We start from the raw sequence: 14,593 nt of genomic DNA on the forward strand, positions 1-14,593 counted from the left end.
TTTCCAGGTCATATGTACATATGTTGTACTTTAATTAGGTTGAGCATTACATAGTATGAAAGTCATATTTTGTACAGATGTTCATGTATGTACAGAACAAAAATAAAGAGAAACACAAAAGACGTGATGGGATGTTTGCTTTGCTCGAGCTGTGTGAAATGCATGGAGAAGTCACTTATTGCACAACAATTGGAATCTTCTATATAACATAACTGGGATGCGCTGTTAATACGAAAGCAAACCACTAAGCCTTACCTAGCTTCACTTTACCCCCCCAAAAAAGCAAAACGTACACCGAATACTTAACACAGCTGTTTTGGGATGAGGCTGAAATACGTCAAGGGTGTTTTCCAGACATTTCTTGCCTAATCAATAGTTCAAAACAATTAAAAGCTTGACTATTAAAGGAACGCTCAACTTTTTTGGCCTTATTTTACAGCTCCCCAAAAGTTAAACTAATGAGTTTTACCATTTTTAAATCCATTTAGCTGATCGCTTTTAGCTTAGCTTAGCATAATTCATTGATTCGGATTAGACCATTAGCATATCTCTCAAAAACGAGCTTTGATCTGTCTCCTATTTAAAGCTTGACTTGTAGTGTTATTACAGAAGAGTCAAGCTTTAATGTGGGAATCTATCAAAACTATTATATTAATTTGAGCAAGATGCTAACGGTCTAATCCGATTTAATGATCTATGCTAAGCTAAAAGGGCTCCCAACACGTCCAGAGATCGGCTTAATGAGTTAATGTCTTAACTCTCGGGGATATATTTCCAAAACAGCGGAGTGTTCCTTTAAGACAGTGGTCTCAAACTCAATTCCTGAAGGGCCACAGCTCTGCATAGTTAAGCTCCAACCACCTACAACTTACACCTGCTTAATGCTCTATAGTAGTCTTGAACACCTAGCTTAGTTGGAGCCGTGTTTGATTAGGGTTGGAGCGAATCTGTGCAGAGCTGCGGCTCTCCAGGAATGCAGTTTGAGACCTGTGATTTAAGATTTCCATGTCAAGACTTTTCATCCACACACAGTTTGTATAAATGTGCCATTCTGATTTGCGACGAGCACATCGGGTTCATGTTTTAATTGCGTTCCAGTCTCAAGCCTGCAGAGCTCTGTCTGGACTGAAGCGTCTGCTGCACCATGTCCTTCCATTGGTCGTCAGAGATTTCCCGGGCCCAGGCTGGGATTCCCAGTGTCGGTAAATTCACGGCCGCCATGGTCCTTTTGACCAGTTCAACATGATCTGTGAACAGAAGAAACATGACATATTGATGCCATTTACAATAGCTTATCTGATTGATATTAAGACGTTTTCAGCATCTATGTTGGTACTAATATTGTGCAAACTCATTTTTGTATTCATTAATGCTTAAAGGGGACCTATTACGCCCTTTAAGGGGTTTAAACACAGTTGTATGACAACAGTGTTAATATAACCAGCTTCTAATGGTCAACGTGTATACATTTTACTTTTTATAACCACACTTGATAAAAACAGTCTGCAGAAACACTTTGATTGACGTTCTCCCTCTGTTTGTGTAACTAGCCCCGCCCACTAGTTACAATGTCTCCCTCATTAGCATAGTACATTAGTCTTGTTTTTGAATCTGCCACTATGCTGACACATATGCACATATGTAGCTCCGCCCTCTTTTGAAAAGACCACAATCTCATTTGAATTTAAAGTGATTAAAACAGCACAATTAGGATTAAAGATTAAAGTTTCAAAGAGATTTGTGTGGTATTTTGAGGTGAAACTTCACACAGACACACTCACACACTCAGAATATCAGAGACTTATTTTACATCTTGTAAAAAGTGACATTACAGTTCCCTGTTAATATAAGTCTTTAAACTTGTTTCTCACACTGTACAAGTGTACATTACAATTTTGGATGTTTAATTCAGTTATGATTACAGTGTTGTAGGCAAAACAGTATAGATTTTCAACATTGGACATTATTAGCACCCCCCCCCCTCATTTTTACAGGGAGGTTATGAGGTTACTATTTAAAATTGCTATATAAAACAGTCTCATTTAGTAATTTACACCCCTATTTATTTAAAATATCCGACAAGTCGTAAAGAAATAAGATGAAGTTTAGATCGCTTGTCTGTGAAGATAGGTGTCCTATAATCTCTGTTTATATTTTATGTGCATTTTGGATATGAGCATGATGGAAATGCCAAGATGCGCATAAAAAAACGTCTGCGCATAACTGAGTAGGATAAACTTTTTATTCGATAGGATGCGCATAAACTACGATGGAAACACTTTTACTTAACAAATTCCAGCATGCGCATTAAAAAAAAGGTCATGTGATTAAAAATGCATGTGAATGGAAACACCAGCCGGCTCAGCACATTGTAAAACATCTGAAGTGTTGTTTTGGTCAGTTTGACACTTGTGACTTAGACCAACACACGGACAGACAGTTTATGAAACAAGTGACATGATGGATTACGAAAGCCGGTCGTCTTCTTACCTTCATCCATGGGAATGGACGCGTGACTCCTGTGAGCGGCAGCTCCTTCAGGATCCTCCTCTTCATCGCTGTCAGGAGGAGGAGGATGGGGCAGGAACAGACCCATGGCCTGACAAATGTTGACAACATCAGGTTTATTATTAGTGTGCACCAATAATATTAGTAAACGACTATTAAAATTCATTTTTTATATATGTAAGTAAATGTAATAGCAAGGTATTAATTTATTCAAATTCGCATTCTCTGTGACTTATGTGCAAAGTTTGGCTGGAAAATGAAAATGAAATTACATAAATGTACATTTGCTATTTCCAACCACAGATTAAAAATATAAATAACATTGTTATGCTTTATAAGTCGCAAAATTTTATTTAAAACGTATTACCAAAATTGAACTAACGTGTGTAACGTAGAAGCAGAAATGGTAGCAAATTAGTTTAGGATTAGAATTAAGGTTGCACTTTCATCATTAAGCTGCGGTCACACCGGGCTTTGTGTGTGCGAAATTCTGTCATATGGCGCTGCGAAAAGGGGCGGGATTAAACAAGATGGTTCGACATTAAAAAAAGCGAGCGATTGCTGCATGTTTTAAATTTCTGTCCGGAGAGGTCCTGTTTTGATCCTCGATTGGTCTCTCGCAGTCAAAAGTGATGCGATTTCGCAGGTCAGAGTTCACCAAGCTTGAACTTTACACCGCAGCAATATGCGAAACTTAACGCATGACCCTGCGTTTCCTGTCTGACGCATTCGCGTGCGTATGAATGGAAGTCTATGGGAGGAAAAGCCCAGTGTGACCGCAGCTTCAAACTGAAATGTTTGCAGCCAAATTCAATGCGTTTCGAAATGCATTCTGAGCCAAAGGTAGATCAGCAGTTTCTGAAATACTCAGACCAGCCCTTCTGGCACCAACAACCATGCCATGTTCAAAGTCACCTAAATCACCTTTCCTCCCCATTCTGATGCTCTGTTTGAACTGCAGCAGATCCTCTTGACCATGCCTAAGTTTGACAGGTGTACCTAATAAAGTGGCCGGTGAGTGTATAGTTAATTTTAATGCTTTATAAGTTACAAAATGTAGCATACAAGCAGAAATGGTAGCAAAATGATAAATTATGGTTTAAAAGGAGTAGGATGGAATTTTCACCATTACACCGTGGTATCTGGGATGTTTTTATTGTGTATTTTTATTTCAATGTATTATTTCAAAATGCATTCTGAGCCAATGGTATAGCAAAAAGACGGTGAGTTAAATGTATGTTTGTTGCAATGACACTCACGATTAAGATGTTTTAAAAAAATCTATTTTAATTGCTACCATTTCTGCTTGACGTATTACACACATCAATTTAATTTGCCATTACGGTTTCAATAAAATTATGCAACTTGTAAAGCATTAAAAATAACTTGTAATTTACATTTTAAAACTGTGGTTGGAAATGGCAAATGTAAATGACAATAACTGAAATATTCATCTTCCACGTCTTGCTCATTTAAATACAGAAATATATTGCATATGACATTTCAAGATGAATTCTGCTTCCTCAGATCAGCAATACCTCTATTCTGTCTTGAACGTCCTGCAGCTGTTCTGCGGTGGTGCCCTCGTCGGCTGGCTCTGTGTGCGAGCCGTTCATCCCGTCTGGGTCCTGATTCAGAGGCTGATAATAATATCCAGCGCTGTCCTGGTCTCCAGCACCTCCTTCATCCTCCTCCTCCTCCATGTCCTCTCCGCTCCACTCCTCCGGCACAGCGGCGTCTAAAGGCCGGTCCTGCACCACATCCTCCTCAGAGTTCGGTAAGATTCTCTCGGGACCCATTTCTCGGGCCCTCGCCACTTCCATTCAAGGGCTGCGAACAAACACAATATTGGGACGTTCGGAAACTCTTATCGTAGATTGATGTGCCTAAACATCAAAATTTCACTCAAATCTTACTTGTAATTATGTAAAAAAAACAAGAAAGAGCCCCTAATTTACAGAGAAAGTGCATAATATTCAGAGCTCTATATAGAATAGCTGTTATTGATGATTATTATATAGTACATTAGAAGAAAACAGCATAAAGGGGGAGTTCACTCAAAATTCGGAGATTATTTACTCGCCCTTTACTTGTTTCAAAGCTTTGAGTTTCTTCTGTTGAACATAAGAGAAGATATTTAGAAAAATGCTGAAAATCGGTGGCCATTGACTTCTTAGTATTTGTTTTTCCTACTATGGAAGTCAGTGGGTACGGGTTTCTAACATTTTTCAAAGTAACTTCTTTTGTGTTTAAGAATGCGTTCAAATTACACTTAAGCATTACACTTATAACATTTTAAGGTAGTACACTTTATTGCTATACAATAATCTATTTAAATATATTTTTTAAAAGTTCAATTTAGTTTATACCTGATAACTATGTAAACGTATACTAAGTTTAAACTTTTTTTATAGTGTTCAAATGATACTTTTAAGCATTACACCTATAATATATTTTTGAAGTAGTACACTTTATTGCTATATGCTAAAATTCTATTTAAATCTATATTTTTAAGTTCAATTTAATTTATACTAACAATAACTATGTACAAGTGTGCAAACTTTGAACAATTTTTCAAATGCATTCAGATTATACTTTTAAGAAATACATTTATAACATGTTTTTTCAAGTAGTATTTGATCTGAAATCGCATTTAAGTATGACTTCAAAACAACATGAGCACTATTTACTTGATAGTCATTGTCTGCACATATGATTTTACTATTCAGATTTTGCAAAGAATACTTATCTAAAATTATAATATTAAGGAGAAATATAAACCACTTGAAGCTGTTTTCAATGCACTTTTATGAAGGAGAAAAGACTTAACGTGCTATCATACACTTTATCTGTGGCCTCGACAGTAGTTACTGTTAAGTACAATAAGGTTTGACAGAAATGTTGGTTGCTCTGGTGGATATTTATGCACATTAAGCGTTGTAGCATGTCCCACAAAATGCGTTTATTGTTGGAAAGGGACAGGTAGATGTTAAAACACTGACGTGTTAGGAAAAACTGATCTTTTATAGGCTAAATATTAGCGTGTATATGCAATGTATACAACATCTACCTGTCAAGGTATGCTTAGGCTATACAATTATGCTAGCCTAAACACATTTCATATAATTTCGCGGTTTTGACTCAGGAATGCGGCTTTTTAACATTAAGAATAAATTAAAAGCAAACTATAGGATGATCTCTGGCTATTTCCTCTTACCTCTTTATTCTTTCGAGCTCTTTTTTTCGTTTGTTTTCAACTGATGCATCTGTATCCCGAAAAGAATGTATATTTGTTTCCGGTGCTGCGCAGAAGCACAACTGCGCAGTGATTGCGTCACGATGCGTCAACACGCCAAGCGACGTATCTTGCGTATATTAAAATATTCAATTTGTTTAATGCTAGAGAGTTTGTTTAAAATTGTGACTACCATAAGTGAACGTGTAATATATGATGCATATAATTATGCATTAACATATCACGAGTTCATGATGGTTAAATTAGGCACAAACTAATACATTAATTACTAAACAAGCATGTACTAACGAGTAATTAAGGTAGTTATTATTCACACATGAACTCATGTTGTAGTTAAAGTTAGTTCATGATTAGCACATTCATTAACTCATCATTAATTCAGAATAAAGTCATGGTTAGTTTGCATATTAATACATCATTATTCATGTACTGTTATTGTAAAATGCTACTTAAATCACAATTTTACATTCGTGATATCAGAAAGTTTTCTTTATTACTGTATGCACTTTGTTCTGCAATAAAATAAGTTATGTGAATACATCTTTTAGGTGATTTTATTTATTTATTTTGTGACCCACATGAGTTTTAGGTCACAAGAGGATAAGCTGTAACTATATCTGTTATTTATTACTGTATTAACATTGTATCTTTAAGAAGAACACAAAGTTGCATTTTTTTAAACTGCTGGCAGTTGAGAGAAAGTGTTGGCACGACAACCACAGCGCGTCTTCAGTCAACAAAGAGGACAGCACAGCTGAAGACCAACTCTCTGTTTCTCTCTGTTTTTTTATTCATTTTAAAGGTTAGTAAAGTACTGCAATGTAGATGAAATACTATAATTTTATGAGATAAAATTGTTGTGTATAACTGCAGTTATGTGTGTAAATGATCGGTGTTAAGTTATGTCTGTTATTTGTGAAGAATTGGGTTTGTTAATTGAGTTTTAAAGGATAATCTGATGTTAGCATGTGATACTGTTATTGTTTTATGATCCTGTATTTGACACATATTTGTATATATATGTTATAAATCTATCTATACATGTGATATTTGAGATGTCATGGCTTTTAATGCCATGTGTGATTAAAGTCAACAAAGAGGACAGCACAGCTGAAGACCAACTCTCTGTTTCTCTCTGTTTTTTTATTCATTTTAAAGACCTCCAGAGTGAGGTCTGCAACAGATTTTGGGGGCTCGTCCGGGATCGGCTCCTAATATCCATGGGAAGCTGATCCAGTGATTCTTGATCTTTGGGACCACATAAGTGTGGATGCGCTGCTGCAAGTTTGTACTCAAGAGAACGTCGGTGAAGAGTGTGATTCTGCTTACTGCAACTGGGAAGAGAGTGACTTTTGCTGACTGGCTACTGCAACTGTGAACTGAGGGATTGTGAAGAAGATTCATCATGTCAGATACAGTAAGGAAGAGTCTGGTGTGGAACATCAGAAAGAGTCTACTCACCTTGTCTGCTGATGAACTGTATCAAATTGCCAAAAGTATTGTTTCAGTGCCAGAAAGGGACCTGTCTGAACTAGATGCCACCGATCAAGAGGGTTGCTTCGAATACATCAATGCTTTTATGTACAGTACACAATTACTAGAGTCAAAAGATAAAGGGATGACAGAACTGTTAATTTTGCAAGAAACTGTAAACTCTATTGAACAAGTCCGAGCTACTGCTGCACCTTTTTATCAGCATAATCCTGTTGAGACTAATGCTAAAATCGATGAACACATTATCCCCACAGCACATACCTCCATTACTACTGACCACACCACAAATACAAACACTGTTTATCTAGCATCATCTGCAGCTACAACTGACACAGGAGAAATTAGAGTATCAAACACAAACTCAGACACTAACCCAAATATAGTACACCCAAGTTATGAAGAACTGACCAAGAACCTTCTTCATTACCTCACATTATCCACACAACAACCTACAATGACACAAAATGTAACACACAAAATTGAAACCACACAGCCTAACAATCACCCTGAGAAAATGACACAGTTGATGCCAGACAAAGTAATTTCCCTTAGAGACCTTTCCTTCCTTCAGCACAGAGAGTTCAAAATACATGGAGGACAAATTGGCGATTACACATCAGATATTACATACACTAATGTATGTAGACAAATCAAAGATGGAATCAAACAGAATTACAGTGAGGCAGAATTAATTAGAGGCATTTTTCGAACAATAAAACCAGGGACCTTCAAAGACATGCTGATGAATAAGGAAGATATGACTATTGAGGAGCTAAAAGGATTCCTTCAGTCACACCTAGGAGACAAAAGCAGTACAGAGTTATTCCAAGAACTAATGTGTACAAAACAGAGTGAAAATGAAACTCCTCAGCAGTTCCTGTACAGAGTAATAGGACTCAAACAGAAAATTCTCCTTGCCGCAAAACAGAACAACTCTGACATCAGATACGACTCAGCAACTGTTCAAGATGTGTTTCTACATACCATTTACCAAGGCTTGGGACACAAATATAAAGACATTCGTAGTGAATTAAAACCCTTGTTATCCAACCGTTCCATTACAGACGAAACAATATTGAGAAGTGTAACAAAAGTCACCAGTGATGAAAATGAGAGGGTGCGAAGGCTGGGTCCATTAACTCGGGTTAAGCAAACCACTGTAAGCTGTTCCCAGCTGGAAAGTAAACCTGTTGGAGAATTCAATGAGAAAACCAAAAATGACCCGATAAAACAACTAACAGTTCAAGTCGATGCACTTACCAGAATGGTGGACTCCATGACAAAGCCAAAACAGCTGACACAACCTGACAATGCCTGTCCATGCTCTCGGAGTAAGAAGATTTCACAAAGAGGAGTAAAATCTCGTGGCTGCCCAAAATGTGTTGAAGCTGGACATAATTGTAATCACTGCTTCCGATGTGGTGAAACAGGACATTTGGCGAGAGGATGTTTGCGGAAACACAGACTTCAGGGAAACGAGGAATGGTCACTGCAAAGGGACGAGCAGTGACCAGGCCTTCGTTGTCCCAAAACTCAGTCAATAAATCAGACAGTGAAGATAATCAGCCACCTATTTTAACACCACCTAAAGCCAAGAATGATAAAATTGTTAATTTGATTGGAAGAAAAGCCTTAACTCAGTGTAACCTCAATGGCCTTGCAGTTAGTGCTTTGCTTGACACTGGAGCTCAAGTCAGCATAATTGATCGTACATGGAAAGACAGGTATCTACCTGATGTAAATGTAAGACCACTCACTGAGCTTATAGGAACTCCAGACAAACTAGAAGTGTATGCAGTGAATGGAGACCTTATTCCATTTGATGGTTGGGCCATTATTACTGTTAATTTACAAGAAAATGATAATCCCAACTTCTCAATCAATGTTCCTTTTTTGGTTAGTCATTTGCCAATTGAAAGACCATTACTTGGATTCAATGTAGTGGAAGAACTCATTCAAGGGCAACCTGAGCGCCTGGTACCAACTCTAGTTTCTTTACTTTCTGGAGCAATATCTGTGTCAACTGAGAAAGTCCAAACTCTTGTGAATTTTGTGCAGACTTCTGAGCCCAATATATGGTGGGAACGAGTGAAAGTAAAACGAGGGGGGCGTCATCATCCCAGCTAGACAAGTTGCATGGGTGAAGTGCAAAGTTGCATGCGAAACTGATCGGGTTGATAACTTAGTATTGTTTGAGCCAGAGGAGAACAATGTGCATTTAGAGCAACTAGATATAGGTGGAGGGCTATTAGAAATTCAGGACAAGAAAAATCCATATGTTTTTGTGCCCATCGGTAATAACTCTACATGCGACATCACTCTGCCCAGTAACTCAATACTTGGATACTTCCAGTCAATTGATGAAGTACTACAACCTGAAATGATAGAAAAGACAAACTGTAGAGTGAGAGTTCAGAGCATGACTACTTTAGCTACTGAAGAAAATTCACCACTATGGCACCCACCTGTAGACCTCAGCCATCTGAAAGAGGAACAACAAGCAGTGGTCAGGAAAATGCTGTATGAAGAATCGTCAGCCTTTGCCCAAGATGGAAATGAAATCGGCTGTATTCCAAGTCTACAAATGTCAATCAACCTCAGAGATGACATTCCGGTACAGCATGCATATTCATCAATTCCCAAGCCTTTGTTCAAAGAAGTCAAGGACTACATTCACGATCTACTGGCTAAAGGTTGGATTGTAAAGTCTAAGTCCCCTTATTCTGCTCCAGTGGTCTGCGTAAGAAAGAAGGATGGTTCACTGCGTCTCTGTATTGATTATCGCCAACTCAATAAAAAGACAGTACCAGATAGACATCCACTACCAAGAATACAAGACTTGATTGACACTCTTGGGGGATACAAATGGTTCAGCATTCTTGATCAGGGGAAAGCTTATCATCAGGGCTTTATAGCTGAAGGGTCTAGACATATGACAGCTTTTATAACACCCTGGGGACTTTATGAGTGGGTGAGAATTCCGTTTGGCCTGTCTAATGCACCTGCAGCATTTCAGCGCAGTATGGAGGAAATGCTGGACTCCCTCAGGGATGAATGTTGTATCCCATATCTAGACGATGTGCTATGCTATGCCAAGTGTTTTGAGGAACATGTGGAAGGTATTCGAAAAGTCCTTCAAGCTCTTAAACATCATGGGGTCAAGCTAAGACCAGAGAAATGTGAACTTTTTCGTCATGAGGTCCGATATGTAGGTCGCCTCGTATCAGACAAAGGTGTGAGAATAGATCCCAAAGACCTTGAAGCAGTTCTATCTCTAAAAAGCCAAAAACCAAAGACAATTGGTGATGTAAGGAAACTTCTTGGATTTCTAAGTTACTACCGTTCTTTTATCCAAGATTTTTCATGCATAGCTAAGCCACTTTATGAACTACTACAAACAAAAGCTGATGTGGCAACAGTTCAGTCCAGGCAAAGAAAAGCTAAAGGCCCACAACTGCCCTCACGAACTCCTGTGGAGTGGAAAATTGAACATCAGAGAACACTTGGAACACTGATTGACATGTTAATGAAACCACCAGTTTTGGCTTACCCAGACTTTAACCTACCATTCACACTTCACACTGATGCATCAGAGAAAGGTCTTGGGGCTATCCTGTACCAACATCAAGATGGGAAGTTGAGAGTCATCGGATATGCCTCTCGAACACTTTCACCAGCTGAACGAAATTACCGACTACACAGCGGCAAACTTGAATTTCTTGCATTGAAATGGGCTGTGTGTGAGAAATTTAGGGACTATCTGTATTACGCTCCACATTTCACCATCTATACAGACAATAATCCTTTGACCTATGTTATGAGCACAGCAAAACTGAATGCAGTTGGTCATCGCTGGGTGGGAGAATTATCTGACTATCATTTTGATATCAAGTACCGGCCTGGTAAAATAAACATTGATGCAGATACACTTTCACGCATTCCTCTTGATATGGAAAGGTTTGTCACAGAGTGTACAGAGGACCTGTCATTAGAAGTTGTGCAAGCAGTCTGGAATGGGACTCATGTGGCTAAAACAAAGGATGTAGCTTGGATTGCAGCACTCAGTATCTCCTCAATAGACTCTGACCCATCATCTCAATGTTCATTGTTACCAAAGATAAGTAAAGCTGAGCTTTCCAGAGCTCAAAGAGAAGACCCAGTGATCTCAAAGATAATTAAGATGAAAAAGGATGTCAAGGTACCTGATGAGGACATGAAAAAACAAGTGACTGGAGCTGCCAGGAAACTCCTTTACGAATGGCACAAACTATTTTTAGAGGATGGGTGTCTTTATAGACAGACTAATGAGAGGAAACAGCTGGTTCTCCCAACCCAGTACAAGCAACTTGCTATGGAATACTTGCATGATAATATGGGGCATGTGGGCACAGAACGAGTACTCCACCTGATGAGAGAAAGATTTTATTGGCCATATATGAAAAGGGAAGTAGAGGAGTATATTACACGAAAATGCACATGCATCAAGCAAAAAAAGCCAGTAACCCATGTCCGTGCACCGATGGGCAGTATAACTTCCAACTCACCTTTTGAGCTTGTTTGTATTGACTACTTGCACTTAGAACCAAGCCACGGGGGCTATGAATACATACTAGTAGTTGTAGACCACTTCACTCGATTTGCTCAAGCTTACCCAACAAAAAACAAATCTGGCAAAACTGCAGCTGAACGTCTTTTCAATGACTACATCCCTCGCTTCGGCTACCCTGGAAAGCTACATCATGACCAGGGAAGGGAGTTTGAAAATGAGCTTTTTCGAAATCTTCGACAACTGGCTGGAGTACGCCACTCAAGAACATCTCCTTACCACCCTCAAAGTAACCCAGCAGAGAGATTCAACCGGACCCTCCTTCAAATGCTTCGGACATTGGCAGACAAAGAAAAAGCGAGATGGAAAGATCATCTCCCACATATAATACATGCATATAACTGCACCCGTCATGAGTCTACTGGATATTCCCCATTCTATCTGTTGTATGGACGTCAACCCTACCTTCCCATTGATTTGATATTTGGATTGGTTGAAGAGGGCGAAGAAGTGACTCACAAGGGTTTTGCTGGCCAGTGGGCCAAAAGGATGTCTGAGGCTTACCAAATAGCAAATGAAAACAGTAGACAAGCAAGTACACGTGGCAAAAGTCAGTATGATATGAAGGTCAAAGGTGTGGTTCTAAAACCAGGAGACAGAGTTCTTGTCAGAAACCTTAGAGAGCAAGGAGGTCCAGGAAAACTTAGGTCATACTGGGAGAAGAGCATTTATGTGGTAAAGGAGCAAGTTTCAGATAATCCTGTGTATGTAGTAAGCCCTGAATGTGGAAATAAGAAAGGAACAAGAACTCTACACCGAAATTTGCTGTTATTGGTAAATGACTTGCCTGTGGAGACATCGTCCCATCCAGGGGAAGTAGCAAAGCAGAGACAGAAGAGACAAAACAACAGAGAAACTAAGAACAAAGAAACTAATTACAGCAGTGACACAACTGATTCGGATGAGGATAACCATGAGAGATACTGGCTGAGGTTCCCCTCAAGTTGGACTGAACAGGAAATGGAAAATACACATCAACAGAGGCCTGAGTTAGTCCAGGAGACTCATCTTAACACAGCACCTGAAAGAAGAGACACAATAACAGATAGAGTATCATTAAGAGATAACCTGGAGGAAAGTCAAACACCAGATGAACTCATCACCGATTCAATACCATCATCAGAGAGATATGCAGATAATGAAAATGGATGCATACAAATTGATGAAGCCACAGGTCACCCATCTGAAGAAAATTATCCTGAATTAAGACGATCTACCAGAGAGAGGAGACAGAGGCAGACATTCACATATGAAACACTAGGTCAACCAACATTACAGCAAAACACAGCAGTTAACACTGTAGGTTTTTATGAACAACCAGATAATCGCATAATAAGCTATATGCCATACTACCATTCACAGACACCAACATACTTACCTCCATGTTACATACCTCAGTTTGGACCTTCAATGCCATACCATACATTCCCACCATTTTTCTACCCTGTATATGCCTTTTGAGACCACAACTGTTTAAGAAAATTGGGAAGTAGCATCTTCTTTGGCCGGGAGAGTGTGACCCACATGAGTTTTAGGTCACAAGAGGATAAGCTGTAACTATATCTGTTATTTATTACTGTATTAACATTGTATCTTTAAGAAGAACACAAAGTTGCATTTTTTTAAACTGCTGGCAGTTGAGAGAAAGTGTTGGCACGACAACCACAGCGCGTCTTCAGTCAACAAAGAGGACAGCACAGCTGAAGACCAACTCTCTGTTTCTCTCTGTTTTTTTATTCATTTTAAAGGTTAGTAAAGTACTGCAATGTAGATGAAATACTATAATTTTATGAGATAAAATTGTTGTGTATAACTGCAGTTATGTGTGTAAATGATCGGTGTTAAGTTATGTCTGTTATTTGTGAAGAATTGGGTTTGTTAATTGAGTTTTAAAGGATAATCTGATGTTAGCATGTGATACTGTTATTGTTTTATGATCCTGTATTTGACACATATTTGTATATATATGTTATAAATCTATCTATACATGTGATATTTGAGATGTCATGGCTTTTAATGCCATGTGTGATTAAAGTCAACAAAGAGGACAGCACAGCTGAAGACCAACTCTCTGTTTCTCTCTGTTTTTTTATTCATTTTAAAGACCTCCAGAGTGAGGTCTGCAACAATTTTGTTAAAATGTTATAATAACGTCTATATATTGTATAGTAATAGAGGGCATATATAAACGTAGCCTAATTAATAAATAACTAACAATAATTATAAAAGCTTTCTCAGGAAATATAAAATTAACTTTATAATAAATGTATTTTAATGTAATATAGCTTTATTTATATGTGCACATGGCTTATTATTGTTAAGTCTTGATGTTTATTTTATATATTCTTACAGTGAACCAATGAACGAACGAATAAATGAATGTATTGTGGAATGAATGAAGCAATCGTAATGTAGCCGTTATTTGTTGAATTTTTTGTACATTTAATCAGTCGTTTTGTGTTATTTTCTCTTTTATTTTTGTATATTTGACAAACTAAGAAACAATAAGTAACCTAAATAAATAATACATTTATATTCTGTTTTATTTTTATCGTTTTTTTTCTTATCTAATTAATAAATCGGTGAATATTTACGAGGATGAGTAGTTATTTTTAAATCAATGATAAGAAATGAAAACATCATGAAGTGTTGTAATATACGAGCGGCCGCACGGTGGCGTTTTTCTCCGTGTGTGTGTGTGTGTGTGTCCATGTGTGTTTGCGCGGGAA

General features: G+C 38.1%; 1 protein-coding gene across 1 annotated transcript; it reads right to left on the reverse strand.

Annotated features, from left to right (window-relative positions):
- On the reverse strand, window positions 1-5,812 carry mea1 (male-enhanced antigen 1). The gene is made up of 4 exons (XM_056470350.1): window positions 5,726-5,812; window positions 4,047-4,338; window positions 2,491-2,599; window positions 1-1,247 (listed from the first exon to the last, which is right to left on the reverse strand). The coding sequence occupies exons 2-4, from the start codon at window positions 4,329-4,331 to the stop codon at window positions 1,084-1,086; spliced, it is 558 nt and encodes a 185-aa protein (XP_056326325.1). The 5' UTR covers window positions 4,332-4,338; window positions 5,726-5,812; the 3' UTR covers window positions 1-1,083.
- Window positions 5,813-14,593: the final 8,781 nt, after the last annotated feature.

Source organism: Danio aesculapii, chromosome 13 (assembly GCF_903798145.1).
Source record: "Danio aesculapii chromosome 13, fDanAes4.1, whole genome shotgun sequence".
In the NCBI taxonomy this organism is placed as follows: Eukaryota; Metazoa; Chordata; class Actinopteri; order Cypriniformes; family Danionidae; genus Danio; species Danio aesculapii.